The sequence below is a fragment of the Xenopus tropicalis genome, chromosome 2 (genome assembly GCF_000004195.4).
Source record: "Xenopus tropicalis strain Nigerian chromosome 2, UCB_Xtro_10.0, whole genome shotgun sequence".
In the NCBI taxonomy this organism is placed as follows: domain Eukaryota; kingdom Metazoa; phylum Chordata; class Amphibia; order Anura; family Pipidae; genus Xenopus; species Xenopus tropicalis.
The window spans coordinates 40,729,114-40,756,613 of NC_030678.2; the positions used below are offsets into that span (position 1 = coordinate 40,729,114).

The 27,500-nt window shown below is 36.5% G+C and overlaps 1 protein-coding gene across 4 annotated transcripts in view; it reads right to left on the minus strand.

Moving 5' to 3' along the window:
* The window catches only part of pola1 (polymerase (DNA directed), alpha 1, catalytic subunit), a 151,903-nt gene that overhangs the window by 9,088 nt on the left and 115,315 nt on the right, over nucleotides 1–27,500 (minus strand). For 3 of the 4 annotated variants that reach the window (XM_031896704.1, XM_031896703.1, XM_031896702.1), the window contains exons 36-37: nucleotides 17,239–17,335; nucleotides 8,622–8,806 (exon numbers count right to left, since the gene is read on the minus strand). In XM_031896704.1, coding sequence (XP_031752564.1) covers nucleotides 8,637–8,806; nucleotides 17,239–17,335 — 267 coding nt within the window. In that variant the 3' untranslated portion in view covers nucleotides 8,622–8,636. Of the gene's footprint in view, nucleotides 1–8,621; nucleotides 8,807–17,238; nucleotides 17,336–27,500 lie in introns of those variants that run through there. The other variant, XM_012957632.3, reaches the window with a different exon arrangement.

The following is a 27,500-nucleotide window of genomic DNA, read 5'->3' on the forward strand; positions in this document are numbered from 1 at the left end:
TATACGTTTCATTAATAAATAAAAATGTTCTGAGGTCCATGCCCTTACTTGTTTTCATTTGATTTCATTAATAAATGTTATACCATGGTTAAACCCCACACTGAAGTGCATTAGGAGCTCCCCAAAATAGGTGTACTATAGTATTCAATGTAGTATTTATGTAACCATGAACAATAGATAATGTGTGACAATTCTAATGTCTTGGCGTCATGGAGACTACAACTACAATCTCTCTAGAAGGGTTATTTCTCAAAAAGAAAGCCCCTTTTAAAAATATATTCATTCTGCAGGCAAGATAAGGGGGTGTCGTACACCATGACATACAGAAAAACCAATGGTGGTGGCAAGGAGACCACAAAGTAAAACGTGTAGGGAATGTGATGGAGGTATAGGGGTACTTTGATGCTGCACCTGGTGGTATATAATGTTGATTTTTTATAAGGTTACAATAGGCTCAAATGTGGACCACTCTTATGGAAACTTATTCATTAGTTTAAAAATGTTCCCTATGTTTATGTTTTATTCATACGAAGCTACATTTTTGGGGTGTGAGAGGATCTACACCTGTAGGTTGGACAATAGAAGATTACTCGAACAGTCTATTTGGGGGGGGGGGACATTTTATATAAAACTTCAATCAAATGGGTTTTGTATAACATTTTTGGCTATTTCAATGAGTCTCCATTTTACAAAGAGGTCACAGTATGATGTGACATCATATACAACCTTTTATTAGAAGTAGCAGTAGAACATTTTAGTATATTTTCCCTAAAACTGATGCTTTTTTTTGGGGGCCCACACAAGCAAACTGTTTTTCTCTCTTTGATGGAACTCATGACATTTGGATGGGGTCCCCTGCGAAATGTCAAGTCAAGGTTTTACTGTACATGTTAAAAAAATGAAGGAAATACACAGGTAGTTTATTGAAACTGCCTTATGGATGTGGGTAACTGCTTGTGAAAAGGGAATTAGATAAGAACTGGCTCTATAGCTCTGTGTAATGGCACTAAATGAAGAAGTATAACAGAAATTAATTATCTGAAGATGCTGTTAACAACTATTTATGAAAAACCTGAACTCAAGCTCATGAAATAGATTGCCAGTACAAATAAGTTGAAGAGCTAATGTCCCTGCTCCCCCCACAACATGAGATTAGAGTTGTATTACTCAGACAGATGCGCTTGGCTTCCTTAGAGAAGGGCATAAGGATATTACCAGGGTTGACGTTTCATCATGGTCCAAAATTATATAAATATGCAATGTGCATGTTGTGTACCGTTGGCATCAGCTACCTTCATATTAGAGGCCATACCTCCTGTATTCTAATGTAGGTCTAACCTCTTATCAGTACAAACCCACTTGGCAAGAAGCTTCTGTGTGGGGTCTCTGAATAACTGTCTGCTGCTGCATCCCTTAATAGGATTCAGTGAGCTATTGAGACAGGACAGGAGTCTGAATGCATCAAGTGTTTCATTCCAACTGTATGGAATGTTTTGCATGTGACAGACATAACCAGCCTAAGTGTGTAGTTCATTTGGAAAGATTAAATTAATTTTCATCAGCTTTTTAATTCAAACAAGCATTAGAAAAATAAACTTTAAAGGTTAAAAGACAAGGAAAGATAATTTTACTGTTCTAATTGGTAAGGCACCCTCGTGACTAACTGCTTTTTGGTTGGACTGCACATGTGCCAAGTCTGACCTGGCACACAACTTATGGCTGGGAAGAAAAGAGAAGATGGCCACCCAGCCTATGGAAAACTACCGTGGGTCAGTGCGTTTGTTAAGTGAGGGGTAATCATGTAAGCCATTGGGGGATAACTAACAAATTGACACCCCACAGTGAATTTAGCTTTCCTTATGCTTCAAAGAAAAGCATAAACTATATAAAACATATGCTATATACATACATACAGAGGCAGATTTACCAATTTTTGAGTTTAAGGGGAACAAAAACAGTGAAAAAAAAAACAAAAAAACCTGCAACAACTTTTTTTTTTAATGCAACGGCATTTTTTTTTTTAATTTCGAGCACTAGCTTATTCAAAAAACCGAATAGTCACAGTCCCATTTGTTCCAAAAATCACATTTACTTGCCAAGTTTTTCTTTGATAAATCCCGACTATTTGAGGTTTAAAAACTATTCAAGTTTAGAAAAAAAAAAAAGCAAATATCACATTTTCATAAATCTGCCCCATACTTAAGCTGTACAGCCCAATAGGAGGGTATAGCTATACAGAAAACACTCACCTTTGGGAACAAAACATTTATCCTATACGCTGTAGCTTTCAATACAACATGACCTCTGACAAACTGTTTTCAGAGTAATTTTAATGCTACTCTGGATTTAACTTGACTAACTGTAAGGAATTGAGCACATCTTTTTTGGTGGCTGCAGTTATCTAAAATGCTACAATAACAGCATCAAAAGTAGAATGGTGGAAGATTGGTTTTCCATTGTACTGCTGAACTGGCATAATGCCCATTTTAAAAGCAATTCACTGCTCATCACTGAAATCTGGCAGACACGACACTAAATGCTTTGAGAGAAGAGAAAAAATAATAAATAATAAAGGAGGATTGCTGGGAAGGAATAGAAGATACATCCCTCTCCAAACACTACGCATACATGTACACAAACAACAGAAAAGAAGGAAAGAGGCAGAGAAATGTGAGTTGGCATGTTTGGTACCATATGTAGACTAGTAAAAAGTTGAATTTGATGATTCTTTAGATGAATTTACCAGCAGGCGTGCATTAGGTGTAGAACAAACGAAACAAAAGCAAAATATATATTTACATTCCGCCATTGTTGCGGTGCTGTGAAAACCTATTCAATACTGCCAATCACTTGTCAAACACATTGGCTGGTTTTATTTACCAGCAAACGTAATGAGTAAATATGGGATAATAAAATGCTTCTTCTAGCATGGACAGCTTTAGCTTCCTTTTTCTTCTTAAATGCAGGTAACGGTTTAGACAGCTTTCAAAAAGTCTTTTTCTTTCCTTTCTGTCAATAAATCTAATTCTATTCCACTTTCCACGTGGGGGTGATAAGAGGGGTCTTCACAAATGAAAATTTAAATTACAAATTCTGATTATAGTGTAGTGTGACAACACCTGTATTTATAATTTTACTGTCAGCTAGCTGGTAGTGTTTAACAAAAGCTGGAAGGTGGAAAGTAATTGGAATTTGTCTGCAACATGCCACATGACGACACTGGATGCTTTGCTCTGCTTGAATAAATGTGTCTAGATGGTAAAATAACCCTTCTATACAAAACTAGAAACACTGACACGTTTGTAAAAGACGGGTGTAACTTCAGGTCAAAGAAACAGTTTTCTAGGATAAAATCATAGTAAAGTGGTGCCTGCCAGGAGCAAAAGCTGCTGAGAGGACACAGATGAAGATCCAGAGATAACAGAAACACATCTCTTTCTACAGAGGATTAAATCAACCATCTCTATAGATATTCTAAGGAAAATCCCACCGTTTCTAAACAGAAAGCTGGCAGCACATACCAGTTGTGCCCAATAAGAGAGGGGTCTTGTTCCCCAACACTTAAGGAAATAAACAATACACATCAGCATCCTTTGAGCTTCCACAAGATTTTGTCAGGGCTAGAACTTGCAGAAAGCAAAGGTTTTGGTGATTAAACAGACTCTAAAATACAAATAGTATTAGAAATACAATGCTTGTTTTGCATCACTTTTAGTCATATAAATAACTCATTTTGCACAGGAGCGAGTCACAAACAATAACGGGCATCTATCTAAGCTTTTTTTTTAAAATATAAGCAGAATAGCCCTTAAAAATCGTACAAAAATAATTTACAGAATAACACGACTCCTATTTATAAAGGAACCAGATTTGTACTGTGCTATTAAGTAATGGTTCAGAAGGAAATTTAAGTGCATGCCACTACCTACTTGGCTTGGGGAACTGGGCCACACCAGAGCATTTTGAAAACTTTGCTGATAATTTTCCCACAGGTTTTGCATGATAACAATACCCAGGCGGCAGGCATCACTTCTTCTGGCAAGGGCCTACAAATATCCTAAGGAAGCACACACCCGTACAAGTTTTTTTTACTCTGAACACCTTAATAAATTAAATGAGCCTGTGACCATACAGAAAGGGAACCCTAGAAAGATTTATACTGTAGAGAAGCTAACTGAAAGAGCCAACATCACAATCTCTATCATTAATATTATTAGAATTCTGAGCAAATTCTTACCAATTTAGCATGTTCAGTCAGAGAATACCCCCTGTGCCACATTTACTTCAGCGTCTTTTTGACACTTGTATAGTGCCATTCATATTCACATCAGGTTAACATATACTTACAGTGAAAATGTGAGTGTAAATGCTTTAAAGAGATCAACATGAGCTTGTTCAGCTGGGAAAATTTCCAAACATAAATATAAATATTTTTTACAGATATACCCGATTCCACAGGTTGAAAGAAAACCATGAATGTGTCGCTGGCTCTTAAGAACCATTTGCCAACTCCCTTAGGCTCACAATGTAATGCAACCCCTCCCTCACCCTGTTTCATTGTGAAGTGATAGATTCGGGGACTTACATTTCCTCTGCTTTCCACAGTGGGTTGTACACAGATTCTCTGGAAAGCAGAGTGACCCACAATCCATCACTCCACAACAAGATGAGCGATGGGTTGCATGACTCTGTGCACCTAAAGTGCTGAGAAATAGTACTGGCTAGCCAGTAATCATGGTTTCCTGGAATCAAGCATGTCTGTGTCAAAAAAAAAATCCCTTTATCAAAAAGCGTTTTTTTCCTTTTAAAGTATAAAACAGTGAAGAAAACTTTCAAACTTTCTGTAGAGGACTACAGAAGTTTGCGGCTAGTATTTGAATGGAGGAACATAAAACCTTTATGTTCTGTTCTATTCACTTCACAAATTCCAGATGGCGTATTACCTACTGGTCAACCACTATGTACCCCCGATCCTCTAAACATACAACATGCACCGAATCTATAACTTCTGAAATGGAATAACATAAAATTGAATCTGAACCTTAATTTGCTTATTAAGATTTGAGCTGAATCAAAAAATTGCATCATCTGTGAAGTTAAAGTGACTTTTTTAGGGTTGTGATTGATATTTTTTTTCACAATTGTTCTGAATAAAAATCACAATGGTGGGAGAAAAGCATAAAAATGATGAATAGTGATGAGCATATCTGTCCCATTTTGCTCCACTGAATATTCACAAAACACACTGAATTCAAGTGACATTTTTTTCACAGCAGCTGTTCAGTACATTGGAGTCTATGGGCATTTGCTCATCACTAATGGTAAAATATTAATTGGACCCTTAAGGGGCATGTACATTAAAATTCGAATATGTATTTTTCTAATCTGATTTAACTCCCGTTTATTAAAAAAATTCAACTGAATAAAATTGTGGGGAAAAAAACTCAAATGCCTTGAATTTGCGAGTTTACAAGGTCAAAAAAAAAACAAAAACTCCAAAAACTTTAATAAATAGTAAAGCTCCCATTAACTTCTAAATGACCTTGAAAGCTTTTAGATGTGGAAGTTTAACATTGTAGTTTATTGAGCTTAAAGTGGAACACCACACTGAACAGCCGGCATCCTCCAAATCCCACAATTCCCTGCACGTGTGATGTCAATAAGTAAAGTAACATCACAGTGCAATGCATTGTGGATTATGTATTTCCTGAGGAAGGGACTGTGTAACACAACCGACCCTCCCCCCGAAACATTGTGCAGGGTGTTTGTGGTATCTGTCTAAAACACATGGAATAAACACAGTATCAGTTATTGATTTGCAAGTGATCTCTCTTGATTTTTTGGCTTATGTTACTGGTTGGAAAGTACCAGGAGTATCCCACTTGCACCTTACTGCTCTTTCTGTCACAAGGTTATGTAGCTCCTGCATTCAGTCTGTAAGTTGTGGAGAAGTTGGTACAATTTGTAACATTAGTGTTTTAGTCCCGCCCCTGCACTGCCATATTAGGGGTTTCTGTGTTCCCGTGTTGTGTGGGGCTCTTTAAGAAATTTTGGTGAGGAAGCTGGAGGTCCCCTTTAATAAATACTTGATGTAAAGTTATAATTTGAGTGTGAGTTTTAGAAAAAAAAAACACAAAAAAACAAAACCCCAAACTTTGATAATTTTGCCCCTCAGTGTTGTATTTTTTATAGGTGGAATGAGAACAACCACAGTGCAAGTGTGCATCAAAAGAAATAAATGGCAGTCTCTAAGTATAAAGTTTCCTCTTGCAATTCCCTCTCTTTAATGTAGCAGGGAATGAGGGAAACCATCTTATGCTATAAAAGGAACAATGTGCAAAGGAGATACAAAATGACAGTGATGTTTTAGTTTATACTAGGTATGGTAACACACACAAACTGTCAAAACTATGGAGTGAAAAAGCTGTTATCAAGCAACTGTCAAGTGAATCCTTTGAGATTTTTGATATCTTGTGTTTATTGTAACTATTGCATATTATACACAAAAAAAAAGAAAAAGAAAAAGGAACAACCACCTCTTTTCTCTTAACAGAGTTAAATATCATCCCTGCAAATCTCTCTGTACTTAGCCTGGAGTTACAAATTTCTTTCTAGATTTGCAGTGTTGCTTTGCTCATTTAACAGGTCCCTTTGTTCAGGAATAGTTCAGAGGGAAATGCTAGGCTGGATTTGGTGTCTAATTTTTTTAGAGGAAACTTGAAAAATTACAGTGAATTGGTTAACAGCGTGGACTTTCCTGGACTGTGGCAACGGCATATAACTATTTCTATCAACAAAGACAGACGATGTAAAACGCGGAGATGTTTAAGGGAATGAGTTTAAGCATAACAAAGAGCTAATTTGCTTATAAAGTATGCTTACCGCATATCTGCAAAACTTCTACGCAAATGTTCTATTCAGACTGAATTAAATATGATGTACATTAAACCACTTAGCAGTACAATATCGAGCAGTGCAATTTTATTTCTGCCGACAGACAATTTAATATAGATTTCTTACCATTTACTGAAAAACAATAAGCCTTGGCGCATTTGATGTTCTTTATAGTCAAACTATTTTATGCAAATACAAAATACTTTCCAAGGCAAGAATATGCATACTGGCAGATTCCATCACAGTGTAGGTTTCTGTATTGTACATAGACGGACATTAAATATTTTCATTAGTGCCCAAACTACCATGGGCGGGGGACGCTGGACAGAAATATGGCAGTAAATATTAGCAGTGACGCTCTTTATAAGAATTACTGCAGATGTACATCTGAAAGCAAACAAAAGCTGCCCATAAGGATATAAACTTTCACTTTACTTTAACTTTTTCAAGGGTTACCCCTATGGAGCTTTGCCTCTACTCGTGGGCTTCCTTGGTGTTACTGCAAAATAATCTAACTCTTAAACAATGGAATCCACTTTTGGAGCTTTTACTTTTGCTTTAATTACACAAAATGTATTGTTTTATTCACAGAAATCTACTGCTTTTGTTATTTCTTGAGCTACACAGGGCAAACGGGAAGGTAGCTAATAAGTGAAAAGATAATGCATGTACAATTAGCTTCTGCTAACAAAAAAGTCACAGCAAAGGGTGAAAGAAGGGGGTTGTATACTGATCTATCTACCTCGCAAGGACCAAACATGGAGATTTAGTTACCCTGTTTAGCTCAAAACCATAGATTTTCCATGATTTAAGCAATTTAAGTTTGGCACCGACTCACTAAACATGTTATACAAAGTGTTATACTGCCTCTTTAACAAGATAATGCAATGTCCCCAATAATGTTACTTTTGCTAGGTGTTCCACCACATAAGAATGCGTGCATCTAAAAGAAATAAAAGGTGGGTGCACATGCGTGGGGAAAAAAATATCATATAAAAGGAAACTAGATTTTTAGCTACGGCCTGTGCTTAAAAAGTTGTTGCTGCCTTCTAAATATACATGTGTGTATGCAGAACAAAGAGAGACAGAGACGCATGTGTGTCTTTATGTTCTTATACTTGGAGGCATGAATTAATCCTTTACTACACATACTGTATGTATATAGTAGCAATTAAAAAATACTATGGTGCTGATATTTAAAGGCGAAGGAAAGTCATTTTGGCATTTTACTGCCAGTAGATTAGCCCCATTCGTGCAAGCTAGAACACTATATTTATAAAGAGCCTTAGAAGCTCCCTCTGTTTGTTTAAGATTGCAGCTGCCATTTTAGCTCAGTCTGTGTAGCTCAGATCACACATTCCTAAGTTAGTGTGGGATAATTCTTATGGGAGGGGTTAGCAGTAGAAGAAAGAGAAGAGAAAGCTGCACAGACTCCAGCCTCAGGAATGAAGGTTTTTTTCTGAGAGGTGTCTGATATGAAAGAACATGTTCACAAAAAAGGAGTCAAGAAATCTTGCGTTTCATTTAATAGAGGACTTTTGTGAGTGCTTATGGTTGTATTTACATAGACCTTTCTGATAAAGCTTCATTTTTACCTTTCCTAATTTTGGATTCCTGACATGTCTCCTGACAGTTAGGCAAGAGTTTCGTGTATAAAGAATTTTTCCCATTGTTTAATGTGATTTTTCATCTGCAAGCACTAAAAGTCAAATTCCTGTTCATATGGGCTAAATTCTATGTGGTTACAGATTTGTAAAGGTGCAGAAAAAGCAATGCAGCGCATGTCTAAGGCTCACTATTTGAGTCAGTAATGTTTTTTCCAAAGTCATTCTTATCATAAGAGCGCCAGAAAAGATTGATATTTCAGGACCAACCAGTAAGTTGCATAAACATCCAGGATCATCTTCCATAACTGTGAAAAGATTTATAAAATATTTGAGTTGGAAAGCCCAGAGTGAATATGTATAAAAAAAAAACAAAGAATATTCATGAGATCTTCTGGGAAGGCCCAGGATAACCAGCAATATTACAGAAGTATTCCACATAACCAGAAACATTATATTCACACATACTCCAGCAAACTCCAACATTGCACTGGATTAAACTAGTCTTGCTTTCCCATACCTTATAATATTTAATATTTCCTTCTCCATATCAAGTGATAGATACATTATGAAACCTGAAAGCAATTTTTCAGCAATGCCAATTTACCCATAATGTTGCAGACATAATGACCAGTTTGTAAAGTTAAAGGAAAGGTATGTACAAATTCAACCCCAACATATTACTAAATTGAGTTAGTATTATCAGTGGAAAAAATATGCTCAATTTCCCATTATTTATCAAGCCCTGTCCTTTTCTTTCTTACCAATTACATCCCCTATCATTTCCAAAACCTACAAACTGTTTTCAATCAACAGATTTCTTTATTATAGTGTGCAGCATGCTTGTTACTCCCTTCTATGTGGAATCCTTGATTGGACAAGCGGGTTTGAATTTAACATGGACTGTGATTGCACACATCAAATAAATTAAAGCTGCCAATCTCTCTTTGAAGAATCTTCTTTATGTAGTATTAGTGAAGAGCAACATGAGTGTATTTGTTTAGGGGCAAATGAAAGGGGATGAATTCTAGATATGGAAACTCTTATTTCTTTACACATTATGGATTTCTCCTTTCAACATATAGCTAAAGAGCTACCTTTCTGCTGCTAGTCTCAAATGGCAAATTATTATTTGTAATATGAACTGAACTACATAGCTTTTAATCTAAACCATATATAAATGGCTGAAGCATAAAATCTTTTGATTAGTTTGAAATGTCAATTTCTAATAAAAACAACTGAGCTTGGTTTAATTCATAGGGAACCATGCCAAAATCAGTCTAAACCCACTAAAAAGCTCTAACGTGGAACAGAATATGTTCTAACCAAAATGCCACCAATGCATATTGTTCTGCAGAAACCACAATAACAGATGTACTGTCAAAGGAAACAATTTAATTGCCTTTAATGAGAAGGTGAGCAGGAACCCTAACTCTGAAATGGCAGTGTATGTGGTCTACTTAGGGGGGCATTTACTTAGGTTAGTATTTTTTTCCCAGGATTCACTTTTTTGGGAATTTCTTTACCATTTATGCATCAAAACCATGAGAAACGCAAATGTAAAAATACACCATCTAAAAGCTGTTGAAGTCATGTAGAAATCAATGAGAGTTTTCCATAAAAAAGTTGCTTGATTTCTTGAACAAGCAGAATATCCAAGGATATTGTGATATATAGTTTATGTATGTGAGCGTATATAGTTATGTATGTGTAGGTCGGTATGGGTCTGTTTGCGCACACTGGGGTTCGCTTGGAAAGGTTGAACTTTGATCTTTTTTAACCCTGTTTAACTATGTACATAAACTATGGGTTTTCTTGCATTGATGTACACTATGTTTGCTGCCAACGATAAGAGGACTTTAATAAGGGTATGTTTTGCAAGAGTAGCATTCCATGTACTATGGCCTTTTCTTATAACTGGAATGAATTAGTTTGCTTACCTTTAAGGCTGCGGCACATAAGGAGATTTGTCCCAAGTAATAAATCTGTGCAACCATGGGTAGCACGTCTCCTGAAAATGATTTCCCACTGGCAATAATGTTAATCGCTGCTTGCAGGGGGGAAAGCATTTAGTCATCCATGGTAGAGGAGAATCAATGCAGTTGACTAATCTCCTAGTGTTGTATCAGCCTAACATGTACTACTAATCCCATTTATTTATGGCAATGCTTATATTTGCTTCTGACTTCCCAGACAGGACTGTATAGGGTTCTATGGCTTGTTCTCCATACTGAATAACTGATAAACTATGTAAAATACCATTGGTTTAGCACCTTATTGGTGGTATTTGAAAATCATATTTTGAGGATCTATACACCTACCTGGCAAGGGTCATTATATAAAAAGCGATATCTGATGAAAAGAGTTCATTAGAAAAATATTTGATCCCCCTTATATAATTTAAATTGCATTTTAAAAATTATGAAGATTTCAATTGAAAATTAAATAGCATCCCCCACCCCCCATAAAAATGAAGTGAACATTTCATATGGTTATAGGATTAATGATGAACAATTTCTGAAGGCTAATCCTTATTTCCTTACAAATCAGGTAGCCCACAATACCATCTTATGTATCAATTACATGTGACCTGTGAGCTTTAAATGGTTCAACCACAATCATTCCTTGGGAAATGTATAAGTGCATGGAATTAAATGAGGCACGCAGTGTAATCAGAGTGACTGCTTACTTTAATTTCAATTTCAAAGGGCCGCAATCCAAGGGTACCAAACAGTATGATCATCTTTGAATATAAATACAAATTATTGTATGAATGTAATCGGGATAGCCATTAAAAATAACGTGTATGACAGAAGAAAGAACTGCAATGATGTAACTTACAACTGAATTTGGACTCATACGGACTGTGGGACAAGTGGGCAAAAAAATGACATTTAAAATAATGATTAGATAAGCACACAATGAGTTGTTTCTGTTTTCATGTGTACATAGTAGCAATCAATATTCAATTCCACCAGTCATAAGACCACACAGAAAGCCTTTCTCTGTGTTTGGAATATACAATCTGGGTCTAAAACTTTGCCCAAAACATGACATTGTATAGCAGGCGTTCCCAACCTTTCTTATTCGTGAGCTACAGTCAAATGTAAAAAGACTTAGAGAGCAACACAAGCATCATAACAGTTCATGGTTCAAGGTTTACTACCAAATAAAGCCCCCTGTAAGCTGATAGTGTGCATAGAGGCTGCCTAATAGCCAATCTTAGCCCTTATTTGGCACCTCCATGAACTGTTATGATGCTTGTGTTGGTCTCTATCAGCTTACAGGGGGCTTTATTTGGTAGTAAACCTTGTTTTTATTCAACCAACACTTGCCACCAAGTCAGGAATTCAAAAAGAACTACCTGGTTTGGGGGCACTGAGAGTACTGCAACAGCTAAGCTGCTCATGCATGCTCTCATCCTGTCACGACTGGACTACTGCAACCCGCTATTAACCGGCCTCCCTAACTCCCATCTTTCCCCCCTACAGTCTATATTAAACACTGCTGCCAGAATTCTCCTCCTCTCATCCAGGAGAGTTCAGGCCCTTCCCCTGCTAAAGGCCTTATCGTGGCTTCCTATCAAACAAAGAATATCCTACAAACTTCTTCTCCTAACCTTCAAGGCCCTCCATTCCTCTGCTCCTCACTACATCTAGTCCCTTGTGTCTCCGTATGTTCCCGGCCGACTCCTTCATTCCTCGCAGAGCAATCGTTTGGTTGCGCCCCCCACTACTACTGCGTTTCCCGCCTTAAACCTTTCTGCCTGGCTGCCCCCTACATTTGGAATGCCCTCCCTGATTTCCTCCGGAGAGAATCCTCCCCCAGTCTTTTTAAAACTAAGGTTAAAGACTCCCTTTTGGAGCACTTGCCCATCACCTGATCTGGGAACTGGTACTTATATTGTAATGTCACCCACTGTGACCTACAGCACTTATATTTGCCTATTTGTGTCTGTTAGTTACCCCTCCCATATAGATTGTAAGCTCTACAGGGCAGGGACCTCCTTCCTCTTGTGTCCTCGACTCTTAACTTATTGCTGCTGTATTTATCTGTATTTATTATTATACTTTGTATTTATCTATTATCTTATTAACACCCTGTTTGTATTAATGTATTCTACTGTACAGCGCTGCGTACATAAGTAGCGCTTTATAAATAAAGATATACATACATACATACAACATCCAAAGGGCTGGTGAGCAACATGTTGCCGCTGAGCCACTGGTTGGGAATCACTGTTGTATAGCATGAGTATGAATGAAAATCTTTAGTCATGTACAAACTGAGGTTTCATAATTTAAGTTTTGAAATTGTGCAAACGCACAATTAAATATATTCCTACATTTGTCACTCTCTGATAACATTAATATTACACAGCCTAATGCCTTACAAACTGGCATACTAAATTATCAGTTTGCCAGAATCTAAAGACTGCTAGATTTAGAACTTATAATACATTCTTATCACTGTCATAATGCCTGTATTTGGAAACTGTAATCATACCATGTGGTAACAACACAAGTACCTAACCAGCCACATCAGGGCCATGTCCTTAGCTTTAAAGGATAAGGAAATGAAAAAAACATCTGGTCTCCTATGAGAAGCCTCAATAAAATAAGTTATACAGCGCTGCTGAATTACATTACATTACAGTCTGCAGCAAGATCAAGACCACAAATCTGCACATATGAATCTAGCAGGGAACTGAAGCATGCATAGAACACAGTCGGTAGAAGGAACATTCAAATGAATGTGTCAATCCCCCCGAATGCCCACCTTCGAAAGCAATTCACACAATCGCGAAGACAGTGTCGGGTTGCCAGAGCAACGTGGGAAATAGGAAAAGGAGAAAGAAATATGGCAGCGGTAAGCGTTGATGTGGCTAACAACTTTATAAAGTGACTGGTACAAATGCAAAACTAATGGGTAGATAAATGGTTTGTTGTACTGAAAGAACAAACGTAACATTTACATATACTTATCTGTAGAGCAGGGTATCACATTCCAAAATATTCCAAAAAATTAAAGGTTGCCATTTTCCCCCCAACAGTTAGTAACTACAACAACCCCCCACTCAGTAGATTTCTTTCCAACTGACCCAACATTTCATTATCCCTCCAATGAAGCCTCTAACTTTGTTCCTACAGGGCATGGCCCACATCTGCTTAATGAGCCGCTGCAGTAATATTTATTCTCAAGAGAAATACTTGTACAACTCTCTGATAAGTATTATTTTTGGTGTCTGTGTCCCTAGATATTTAACAGGACTTCTTCTCTTGCATTATACCACCTTGTTCCCAAAGCCAGTGGGCTCCTGTAGTATATTTCGGCTTCACCCAATGCGTATCCAATAAAATCACTAGACTTGCTTCTGCTGTGTCCAGAAAGCACTTTAAGTTTAAGAAAACCAATTAACACATACATAATGGGAAGATGCTGCTGGGCATGGGCCAACTTAAAAGGGTTGCATGGAGAGGAAGTGTGGCAGTAAGAGATGTGGTCTGCTCAGACGCGGGACATTTAACCAGAACTGATTCATAGTGATGAACTGTAAGAAGCATAGGATCCATTATAAGTATCTGTTTCTATAAACCTTACTTATCCATTTTAAAATGCGCTCCTGATAGGATAAATTAGAAAAATTCTGGAAGCTTCAGTTGCCTTTTAACTTGTCGCTGGTGCTTTCATGTAGAGATTTTTTGCTTCAGTGATCCCCTTTGCCAGCAAAAGAGTAAAATGCCTCATACTCTGTAGCACAGAAACTACACCTCTATTGAGTAAATAAATGTAGTGATGTCTGTCACTTTTAGTCATATTTGTATGTCTTACTGATCACTCATTGAGCAAATCGGCAGTGTCAAGTGAAATGGAGATACCACGTTATGTCTTATGTCAAAATAATTACATAATTATATTCTGAGTTAAATTATTTAAGATAGGGAAACATTCTGATACATATTTGACAGCTGGAATCTTAGCAGAGATAAACCATGTTAACAATCTCTTATTAACAGGTATTTACTTAATTTCTAATTTACCATTCCTTAAAAGATTATCTGTAACAAATGCCCCAATTAATGCAAATACTTATACCAAACGTGAATATCACTGCTTAAGACTTTAAGCAAATAAACAGTAAATAATTAATGGCTTTAAAGATTTTCACAACAATTTTGATCTCAATAGTGCCACAATAATCAACACTTTCCACATTAAACATACAGATATTGGTACACTCACTATTCAGAGTATAATAAGGCTTTTTTAATATAGCTTATTCTTTAGGAAGTATTAGAAAAGAACCATTAGAATGCATTTGCAGTGCGGTAATATGAACCTGATTATGTTTTTAATTCAAATATTGTGCTATGGATTAATACACAGCAATAAAACATTTTGTTGATCTAATCAGAATATAAGCCAGGGTTGTGCATCAATAGGTGCCATTAAAAGTGGACAAACACTTGCCAACTCAACATGGTATCCAACCTGCAGGCTGAAAAGAGAGTTTCTGCACAACTGCCCATACTCATATATGTAAGGCCACATTAAATTCTTCTTTTCATTTGGGCTGATATACGAATAATTAAAATTGTGGATGAGGAGTCATGGCTCCTCTTTACTTTCTAATCTGTCACTCTACCCAGATTATTAGACAGTATCATCATAATTTCTTTATATTGCGGCATAAATGTATTCAGCCCCCAACATTAGTTTTTAACAAACTCCGCCTTTACAATATTGTGACAAACAAAGGTTAAAGAATACACATTGTATAAAGGGTCCTGTTTACATGAGTTTAGAATCAAAAGAACAAGGTAATAATCAATTCCAGTCAAATTACTTCATTCAAATTTTTTTTGGTTTATGAAACATAAAATGGGGGCTCTACAGTATAGTAGCCAGTGGGGCTTCAAGTTTGTGAACCCCTTTCAAGTTTTCAATATTTCTGCATATGATGATCTGTCCTAAAATTAGAGAATAACAACACAATTAAACAAATAGGTCATAGAAATAATGTTTGTTTTATTTATTTACAGAGGAAAATTATACAAAATCACACATACGTGTAATTTTGTGAACCTATAGGAATCTTAGTTCATTTAAAGGGGTTGTTCACTTTTTAGTTAACTTCTAGTATGAGGTAGCCAGTGATATTTGTAATTAGCCCTTATTTATTTTGTAGTATTTGAATTAATTCGTTTTTTGCTCAGCAGCTCTACAGTTAAGTATTTTAACAGCTATCTGGTTCCCTTGGTCCAATTTACCCAGCAACCATGAAGAGGCTGCAATAAGAGACTGCAATATAAAATAACAAAGGCAAACTGCTAAATGCTAACTATTAAAAAGTAACAATATCAACAAAATTGTAGCCTCAGAGAGCAATAGTTTTTTGGTTGCCAGGGTCAGTGACTCCCTCCCCCCATTTGAAAGCTGGAAAGAGGCAGAAGAGCAAGGCTAATAATTTAAACGCTATCAAAAATTAAGAAAATAAATGGAAAAGTTCTTAAGGGTGGGTCATCGAAAAGTTCTTAAAAGTAGGTCATTCTGTAACAAAGTAAAAGTCAACGTAAAGGTGAACTAACCCTCTAAAGGGGAAATTAAAGTCAATTGTTTCAAACAGTGGTATGATAAAATCAGGTGTAAGTTTAGGAGACCCTACCTTATTCAAATAAAAACATAAATCTGGGTCTTTACTATTCAAGTCTGATGTTAACAATACAGGCTTGTGGAACTGTTATGGTTATAAGAATTTCCAAAGAGTTATTGATAATCACCAGACTGGAAGTCACAAGACCAACAAAGATCACACCCAGAGCTAGGAGTGCTATACTACAGGAGATCTCAAAGAACCCCAAGTTAATGTCTAAGTAACTAAGGTGCACTGGCGAATGTTCATGAGTCCATCATCACTGCACAACTATGGTGTGCATTGCATAGTTGCAAGGGGAAAGGAACTACCATCCAAAAAGAGCACGTGGATACTGCAGACGACTGCTACTGGAAGAATGTTTTGTGGATTGATGAAACAAAGAGAACTTTTTATTTTGCTTGAAGGAAAACGGTTACAATTAGTGAAGGGCATACACTGCATTCCATCATAAGAACCATATCACATTAGTAAAATAGTTGTGGCAGCATCATAGTTTGGGCCTGCTTTGCTGCCTCTGGACCATGAAATTCTCAATTGTATCTGTTGTATCAATAGTATCTGTTTGTGAACTTAGCTTTTAGAATGGTTACAGCGGAAATGTGTTTGAATAGAAATCAAAGTCCTGACCTTAATCCTATAGAAATTCTGTAAAATTGCAGTGGGCATTTCATACGAGAAAGCCCACCAAAAGGAGAAGGGTTAAAATTAATCTAAACCAGAAATGTTTAGTTGCTGTTCTTGCTGCCCAAGGGGGCACACCAGTTACCAAAAGCAAAGCTCACATCATTTTCCTCAGTAAATACATTAACAGGCAATATATTTTATTTAAATGGGTTCTTATCACATTTTATGACTTAATAGACAATGTTTTAAGGACATAATTATGCAAAAAGACTGAAAATTCTTAAGGGTTCAAAAACTTTCAAGCACCACTGTATTGCCTTGCGTTTTAGGTAAAATTCACTAGGGCGTGTCATATTTGCATCAATTTCTATAGTTTGTGCCTATGTGTGATGTTTCCCTTATTGCTTTATAGCATGGTATTTACAACATTGTATATGCTTCTAAAAGAAGAAATATTACCTCTCTCTTGTTCAGAAACAACTTTCTCCAGTGCATAATCCCAGTCAAAAATGAATCTATAGAAACAAAGCTGAGTGTACAGGGCCTTTTCCGGATACTGCAAAAAAAAAAAAATTAAAAAAAAAAATGAGATATATAACTTTAGCTAACTGGTACAACATCAACCTCGTAATACCAAGAAGAAAAGTAAAGAAACATTTCGAATGCAAGGAGTTATCTTCATATGCGGGAACTCCTCTATCAGGACACCAGTAGCAAAACCAATGAAAGTTGATTCTAGGAACTTCATGATTTGTAACTCCAAATTGTTATTTAGTTTTTATGTCCAATTGCCATGTTCTTGATAAAACCTTCATTTATTATCTATAGAAGACATATTTAACAACTGGCCATATTAAGAAAAAAAAAACCTTGTTAGTTATCAATATATTTTCATTAGAAGCCTTAATGGATATTGGGTAAGTATATGATTACCAACTAATACTTTGGTATGGCACGACCGCTGTGCATGCAGAGAGACATGTACGTGTGTTTCCCTTTTTTTCAAGGCAATTTCAAGTTGCAGACTAGAACACATTTAGTAGAGTGAGTCTAACCTCAATCAAAGACCAAGGAGACACAACAAATATTATATTTTTAATATCAATGTTTTATGTTATTATAACAATCCCCTTTTGTTGGCATTTTCAGCACACATTAAAATGAGACGTTTACTTTTTAGTTAACTATTAGTATGTTATAAAATCAACATCCTTTCAACTGGTCTTCATTTTTTTATAGTTTTGAAATTATGTTCATTCTTTTCCTTCCAGCTTTTAAATGGGGGTCACTAACCCAAACAGTTAAAAAAAAAAATAATGCTCTGTAAGGGTAACAATAAAGCAACCAAAAGTCAAAATATTACGCTCTACAATATACATCACACTAAAAATTAATTTAAACAACCCATTTAAGACTTAAACTACTTCTTCTAAATTCTTTTACCACATTGGTTACATGGTTATCTGTGCTAAATATTTTAATGACAGGTTTCTTTATTTAATTTGCAGGCTCCTTTTTGTTATCCTGATACTAAAATTAGCTAGCTGTGTATGGGGCATGAATTGCACTTGCACCAGTTTATGTTCCCTCTAGAATTATCTGCCTTGTCTGCACAAGAATGTCAAGTTATAGCAGACATAAATATATTGTTTACTAAAGTAAATATCAAGTGGATATTAGTTATTTAGTGAAAAAAGTCACAAATACTCTCCAGAGATATAGGAACAATTGAAGGTACAACCTCAGTGAATGATTCTGTTTTGATAGATTATTGTATTGATAGACTGGATTGATATTACCAGAGTAATGCCTAGCCATTGCTTCAGTGTCTGGATCATACGGACAGCAGCAAAGCTGTTTCATACCTGCAATTAAAGGACAAGGAAAGGCACAAAATGTTAGGCACCCCCAAGTGACTTAAATCGCCTACCTTTTACCACGGCTGGTGCCCCTGTTGGGAGAGAACAGCACCAGCCGGGGGTAGCTGCAGCGCTTCCTTCTTCCTGTATCGCCGTGAGCACATGTGCAGTAGAGTGAAAAGCTGAACTTTAACAGAGAAGTCGGCTTTTCACTCTACTGCGCATGCGCCTGTCGTGGGGTCCCTGCAAAACGAAGCCGGAAGTAGGAAGCGCTCGCTCGCAGGTACCCCGGGCTGGTGCTGTTTTCTCCTAACAGGGGCACCAGCCCGGGGTACAAGGTAAGCGATTAAAGTCATTTGGGGGTGCCTAACATTTTGCCACCCCCAAGTGACTTTGCCTTTCCTTGTCCTTTAACACTATAGGATTCTAAGAGATTGGTTTACTGGTCATTAATTGAACAGATCAACCTGAGTATAGCATGCTTTGGTAAAACATTTTAGTAGAATGGCTCATGCATTTGAACTAAAAAAATGACTGGGTAGTTAACAAAAAAGGTGATTACATTTAATGGAGAAAGATTAAATAAAAATCTAAATCCAAAAGGGAAAGTGGCAATAATTCATTATGTTACATGATAACTAGGTAATAACCCATAAATCATACAAACCAAGCATTAGCTTTCAGTGGTCTACTACACATACTAGTTAATATCTGGTATGCTTTTTCTTAATGGGGAAAGGGGCATTAATGTTTTATGAGTAGTACTTACTAACAATAACTGGACTGAAAAATCAAGAAAAGTATCCAGCAGTTGCAAAAAGAGCAAACTATCTGTGAAACTATCCTGGCACTGAGCTTACAATATGGCCCTCTATATACACACACATTATGCAGGGACAAAAAAAAACCTGAAAATCCCTAATATATCTATAATTTACCCTAAACAAAACCAAATTCACGTGTACAAATATGAGGCCTTGCGGGGGAAAAATAAACTACCATTAGTAAGTTCCTTCAGTTCCAAAGGCATACATACCCTATGCCTTCATATGCACTGCTGTTACCAAGCTTCCTCAGGCAAAGATGAGATGCAAGCACAGATCCATATAGATAAGAGTTAAACATGAAGCATCAGACTATGCCACATGCCTGATTATAATGCCATTATGGGCAACAAATCATATGTCAAAAGGGTGATCAGCACGTTGGGGGATTACTAGTTACCCTACATATAAAATAGCACTACATGCAAATCTGCTCTTCACAAGTCATCCAAAAGGGGCATTTTAGCACAACACCGGATACAGGATCTATCCTTTCCACCATATTCCTAATGAACAAAGCAGCAGAATCGATCCAAAGAATGGGGTGGCATCTAAGAGCGCATATTCTGCAGTGCCCCAAAACTCACACTTTTCCCCAGATACTAAATATTTATAGCTTTCCAATAAAGTATGGGATGTCAGAAGTTTTTTTTTTTCTACATGAATGGATTATGAGTATTTAAAGCTTGTAAAATGTAAACTGAAAGGATTCTTTAGGCGTCACTTGGTGTATTTTCTTGCATAACGATCAGCTTGCGTTTTTGCCTATCCACTTATTTACATTATCGACAGGAAAAGATGAGTTGAACTTTTAAACAAATTTCATTCATTCATTTCAACTAAATTGGGCAGCTATGCCAAATGTTTAGTTTTGCATCATTTTATGCAAAGTTATTGATTATTCTGGCAACTTGTTACAAACGATTATAGAAATTGTTGATAAAAATAACCCAATAGCTTTAAAAAAAGAAAGGGAAAAAATCCACTGATTCAGACTTACACAAATATGAGTACTGTACATTTGACAAATATTAAAGGGGTGGTTGACCTTTAAGTTAATTTTCATTATGTTATAAATGTCCTATTCCTAGCAACTTTGCAGTTGGTTTTCATTATTTTTTTTTTCTTATAGTTTTTGAATTGTTTGCTTTTGAATTACACTTCTGCTAGTATACACCAATCTGACCCTGGCAGCCTAAAACTATTGTTCTGTAAGGCTACAGTTTTGTTAGTTTCTTTTTATTACGCATCATTTTGTGCAGGCACTCTACTATTTACATTCCAGTCTCTCGTTTAAACATTTGCCTGGTCGCTAGGGTAAATAAGACCCTAGAAACCAGATAACTGCTGAAATTCCAAGCTGGAAAGCGGCTGAATAAAAAGCTAAATAACAAAAAAAAAACTTGTTGATTCAGAAAATGAATTTTCAAGTATTTTCAAGTTTCAAGTATAATCTAAGCATTTACTAGACATCTTTTTTTAATTAAAAAAAACACCTTTATTCAAATTAAACAAGGCCCCTCTGTATTAATGTGACGCAAATTGCTTATTGCATTGACGGTTGCATATTTATACATATATTGCTATAAATGTATTTATAGAAAATCTTGATTGCTGCATCGAGGGAGAGGAAAAGAGGGATAGCGATTAAGTTATTTGTTTAGTTGTTAAGATTCAGCAATAATTGCTGGTACACATCTCAGTGACTGCACACATGCAGCAGGTTGAATAGAACGCTGAAATTACCTCCCCCATAATAGTTTGTTTTGATAATGTATTGTGTGTCGAGATGATGAGAAACAGTTGCTGTCAATTTGATTAGCCATTATATTTTTATGTTAATTGCCATTATTGGGTCCATTCTGTTTAGTGTCACCATAGAAGCAATACAATGTTAGCATAAATAACAAATTGGAGTAAATTAGGAAGATATATTTTTGCCAATTCATTTTAATTGCCCCTGAGTCCTTCCGTTGGTTAACGCAGCTGTTGACCCATAATGAGCGCTAGGTCAATATTTCTGCTTGTCAATTCAGAAATGCAAAGTGCTGTGGTGCTGGTAATGGATATACAACCTTTGCCAGCCAACTGAAGCAAACAAATGGCAAGTTAGATGAAGAAATAAAACATTAAATATCGAGTTTACTGACCTTATATTACAGAATGGGCTAATTGAAAGTCACTTCCCTAATGGATGTGGGGGGGGGGGGGGGGGGGGGGGCGAAGATTGTTCTTTTTCTAAATAAACGAACACCTTTTATACTTTGTGCATTGGTATATTTTGACAATGGCAACACTGATGGAAACAAAAGAATCTGTTATAATCACTATGATGGTAAACAATGAAGAAAACAAGGAATAAGGGATTTGTATTGACAATTCTGCTTGTGAAATGCGCAAAATGATTATACGTTCCTTACGATATTTTTCTGATATTCATACACTGTAATTCCGGCAAATTTGGTATGAGGACTAGGATGCAAATTAACCCATAAACAGCAGGCTTTGTACCTTAAATACAAAAGGAATCATTTTGAAGTATGTGATGCACTTGTACTTTTGGTTTTCTATATTACTCCCATAATACAATGGGAGTATACAAAATCAGGAATAGAATATGCCACAACATTGTACGGAAAAATACTGAAATTGTTTGACTAGGTGGTGAAAAAGACCCCCACTCTAATTCTAAACTGCTGCCTAGTTGCTAGGGTAAGTGGGAACCTTGCAACCACAAAGAAATTAAAATTCCAAACTAACGGCATTAGAATATAAAGCTAAAATATTGAAAAAGTGGCATAAAATAAAGATGGAGATCATTTGCAAAGTGCCTAATACTACTGTTGACTAGATAATAACACTTTTAACAAATTACCATAAATGGTGAAAGGGTTATTCTGTGCTGTCAGTGTTTTCTCCTATAGCATTACATAAGGGAACATGTGAAAAAAATGCAGCTGTAAATAATTTTAGGTTGTCTGTTTGGAAACCTATAAGGCAAATCATTAACAAAACTGTAAAAGATTCTTTAATGGATAACAAGTCTACCGAGTTGTAAGCACAGGAAGTAAAATGGCAACGTGCAATAGTGAATTAACTTTTAAATACAGTGAAAAGTAAAACAGAATACAGGAGGGAAGGTTAGAGAAGCAGGGAGCTGATTTAACATTACAGAGGGAATAAAGGTATGGGATCAGTTATCTGGAAACCTATAATCCAGAAATTATGGGAAGGCCATCTCTCCAATACACTGTTTAAAGTGAACCTGTCACCCTTACCTTAAAAATCTCCTACTGCTAGAATTCACATTCCAGTAAACCGTTTTTTTTTTTCATTTTGTTGAGTATTTTCAAAGATACAGCTACTCGTTTCTGAGCACTGTCAATCAAATCCAATCAGCTCCGCCTCTATGCCTAAGGCATAGGGGAGTCTTCTAATACTAAGGGGCTGATTTACTAATCCACGAATCCGAATGGGAAAAATTCGGATTGGAAAACGAACATTTTACGACTTTTTCGTATTTTTTGCGACTTTTTCGTAGCCGTTACGACTTGCGCGAATTGTTGCAACTTTTTCATAGACAATACAAATTCCATGAATTGTCGCGACTTTTTCATAGCATTATGACTTTCGTGAATTGTCGCGACTTTTTCATAGCCATTACGACTTTCGCGAATTGTCGCGACTTTTTCGTATTGAGCGCTTGAAAAAGTCGCAAAATACCGATCATTACGAAAAAAACGCATTTGGACGCTTTTCGGACGTTCGTGGATTAGTAAATGTGCCCCTAAGCGTCACCGCTCCTTTCTCCCCCATCGCTAGTTAATCTCGCGCTGTTTTCTGTAGAACGCTATGCTATGCACGCGATTTCATCTACTGCGCATGTGCGAGATTAAGAAGGCAGAAGATGGAGGATAAAAATGGCGCCTTCATCTTCCGTACCTCAGAAGCAACGGGGGATTCACGGCGTAATGCGTAATCTAACAGAGGTAGCAGAGGGGGATTAGAAGTCCATGTAAGATGCGGATTGCATTGATATGCTTTTATAAATAATCGTGGGAGGTGACAGGTCCGCTTTAAATAATATAAGTAACATTTAAAAGACAAGATATAATTAAACTTTGGGGTTTATTAAAAGGGACCTGTCACCCAGACATAAAAAGCTGAATAATAAAAGTCCTTTTCAATTTAAACATGAAACCCAAATTCCTTTTTTTTTTTAAAATAACACATCCAAACCCATTATAAAGGCATTTAAAAATCCTTTTAGGCATAGAGGCGGGGCAGACAATAACATACGCTTTCCATTCAGCACTTCCTAGATGTCACTGCCCTTCTCACTTTAACCCTCCTTCCTCATCATCTAATTATGTAGCCAGTGCATGGGTATGGGCATCGGGTCCTCCAACAAGATTTTGGGGTGATGCAAAGCTTGCCTTACTAACAGTGTCCACAAAATGGCCTGCTTGCTGTGATTGAATAGTTCCTTTAAATGTTTAAATAATTGTTTATTAGGGTGATCCAACTGACATAAAAACACCTTATCCAGAATACCACAATAATTTCTGATGTGCGTTAATTATGCGGAAATCCGTGTTATATATATTGTGGTGCGATACGAAATTTTTGAACCATCGTAAGCAGTGCGAAAAGCTTTCTGACTTTAAACTTTCAGTGCATGATTTTGGAAGCCTTCCATAGGACTCAATGGCACTCTGCAGCTCCAACCTTGCCAAACAAAAGTCACAATACCGATGCTTGAATGAATTCCGAAACTTTCGTAATTGTTGCAACAAATACGATTTTGTCACACAAATTGACGCAAAGCAAGAAAATGTTGCGTTATTTAACAAAAATACGCACAGTTCTACAAGTTAGAAAAAATATGAATTTTTCCCATTCAGACTTTAATGAAAGTGCCCCATAGTGTCCTGACTACACATGAGTTATAATTAGTGCTTAGTGATATAAGTTGTCACACAACTTATTATAAAAAACAATGTACCCCATTATAAAATATAAGGATATTAGAAATCACCTTGGCATTTTATGACCATATAAAAACACTCGCCCTTCAGCCTTGCGCCATTCATGGTCATGGAACGCTGTATTTTACAACAGGGGTACATTATACACTACATAAATATATATAAAAACATACATAAACACATTGACCTAATGTAATATTCAAAGACCTCTATTATTGGGTCTATTCATTTAAACTTAACCTTTTGTTAATTACTTTTCCTGTAACGTAAACCATTTTTTTTAGCTAAGCTGATGCAGAAGAACTCCCAGCAGGGCAAAGCAAGAATAACCTCACATGAGATAATCAGCAAAGTGTTCATTATACTGCAGAAGCACCACTGTGGCTAATGGAATATGCCTATGAAACCCTTTCCACTTCTAAGTAGGTGTACTGGGCTGAATACTACTGTTTTGAGCAGGTAATTTAGTATGTGATACATTTGAGCATTTATTTTGTCTTAAAAACCCTTACCCTAAAACATGAGACATTCATGGGGTATGCCAACATACACACATTATGTACACAATTTCTTTTTAATAGTAATATTAGTTTTGGAAAATATCTATTTTGGTCATAAGAATCATAAGAAACATTGCCCCAGAAGCCCTCCTTACTGTCTATGGCACCCAGCAGCAAGTCGCTTGCGAGTGACACAAGAGATTGTCCACTCACATAAATAGCTATATACTATAAGCTGTATGCTGAGAAGCACTTCAAACCTATTTGTGTACTTACAAATTAAAGGTAAAAAAAAAATCACCACTTTGCCCTCATACTAGGGTCTTAGTAGAAGCCTGATGAAGACATATTATATATATATATATATATATATATATATATATACACACACACACACACATATACAGATATGAATGAAAGGTTTTTAAAAGTAAGACTAAGTTCCAATATCGTCTGAAGACAAGGCAAGGAGACCTCGAAATGCGTGAGGAACCAGAGCGTACCGAGTGTGGAGAAAAAGGACTTTTTTTTAGGAGATACAACCTTTGTGGACAGCACTGCAGGCCAGTAGCGACTGATACATGCTAAAGGAAAGCAGGTACCAAGAAGCACCATTGCTGTTTGGCATTCTGAGATAAGTAATAGTTGCTTTCTTTTAATATGGCACCCAATCTAACATTACCCAAGTGTGGCTGCAGGCTGCTTGGTCAAGAAAAATATACATTTTTATTTTGGCTGCATTTTGCACAATAACTTTTGTTTGCTTCACAGCATATGCACCAACAATAGGCAGTGGGGAGCCCTGAAAACTTCATTAGGTCTGGATCAAAGTAGCTGAATTAAATAACACCTATATGGTGACAGAAGTGCAGCAAAAAAGACTGATTAAATTGGCCATAAGGGGTAGGTTAATATTGTACAAATTATAGGGTGGTTGTTATTATGTATACTGGTTACTAATCAAGAGTAATAGTGTACTAATAAGGGATATTTATTTATGCGCTTACATTTTAAAGTTGTCAAGCGATTTCACTGAAATCGCAGAAGTTTCCTCTCGAGGCAAGCCGCCTCTTGACGCAGCCGCCTACGCCATCCCACCGGCGATTTACATTTTCGCTGGTGGGATAACATTTCGGGGAGATTAGTCGCCCGTGAACAGGGAGATTTGTCACGGGCGACTAATCTCCCCATGTGCCAGAGCCTTAATAGTGAAAGTTTCAATAAGGGAGATTTTTCACACAAGGTATATTTGGTGAACAAGGTATATTTGGTGAACAAGGTATATTTGGTGAACATCAGTGGTGCATCTTAGAAATGATTCATCTTAATTTATTTATTTGTGCTGCTAGTATACTGGGTGTAGCTGGAGTGAGCCGCATGTACTTTTAATAGGAACATAGAGATTGTTATTGCCATATAGAGAGTGGCCATTCATGTTTTTATGTTGGTATTTTATTAAAGTTATATTTTATTTTAAAAAGGGCCCTGTCTCACTACAAGTTTATGGTAAGACTATCTGTAAAATTCAAAACTTAAAACATATTCTTTATTTGTCTGTTATAATTGAACAATAACTTGTGTTTAATCCTAACAGATATAATTAATGCTTATTGGAGGCAAAACAATCCTATTTGGGTGTATTTAATGTTTAAATTAAGTTTTAGCAAAACGGAAGTGTGAGGATCTAAATTACAGAAGAACCCCTTCACCGGAAAACCCAAGGTCCCAAATATTCTGGATAAAAGGTCCTATACCTGTATTTAAATGCTTTTCAGTAGCCTTAAGGCATTATGGAATAAAGCCCATATTTCAAGCACATATATACACACAAATAGATGTGTATTAATCTCAGATAAGCATGCAGCCAGCAATGAATATTAACTGTAACTTGCAACATTTGTTTAGAGACTTATAACTGTATTTACTATACCTTTTTTTTTTTTTTACTTTATAAAGCATCTTATAACCTGTGAACACACTTCAGTATTCTGTGGCTGTTCACAACTCTCTTCTCCTCCTTAGAGTGATGTAGTAATTAAAACCTAATTATTATCTTCATTTTAAACAAAACCTAAAGTGAATACCAATTAATAACAACATACTAATGAGCATCTGCTGTGATGAAATTGAATATGAATGCGCAGCAAATTTCGGGTAATTTATTTTGGGGGGGAAGTGCTACTGGTTGAATCAGTTATTAAGAACACACGCTATTTGCCATGAAGACCTTTTTGCACATAGGCAGAAGGAGGAAAATATTGCTGCAGACTAAGACAAGACTAAGATAATTCTCCCAATGAAACCATCTGGCCACATGTTACATGCCATCATGGGAATGTCCACGCAAACAACTCCCATTTACTTTTTCGATTCTAGGCAAAACAACATAGAACTTTGTCCAGAGGGCAACATAAAACAGTCACGCAAACAGCTAAACATGCACAATTGGAGGAAAGACAGAGTTAAAGCTGCAACGCACTCCGTAGAATTTATAGTGTGGCAGGATAATGTAAGAAAGATTCCACGCATGTTTCCGTCAGCTGTGCTGCC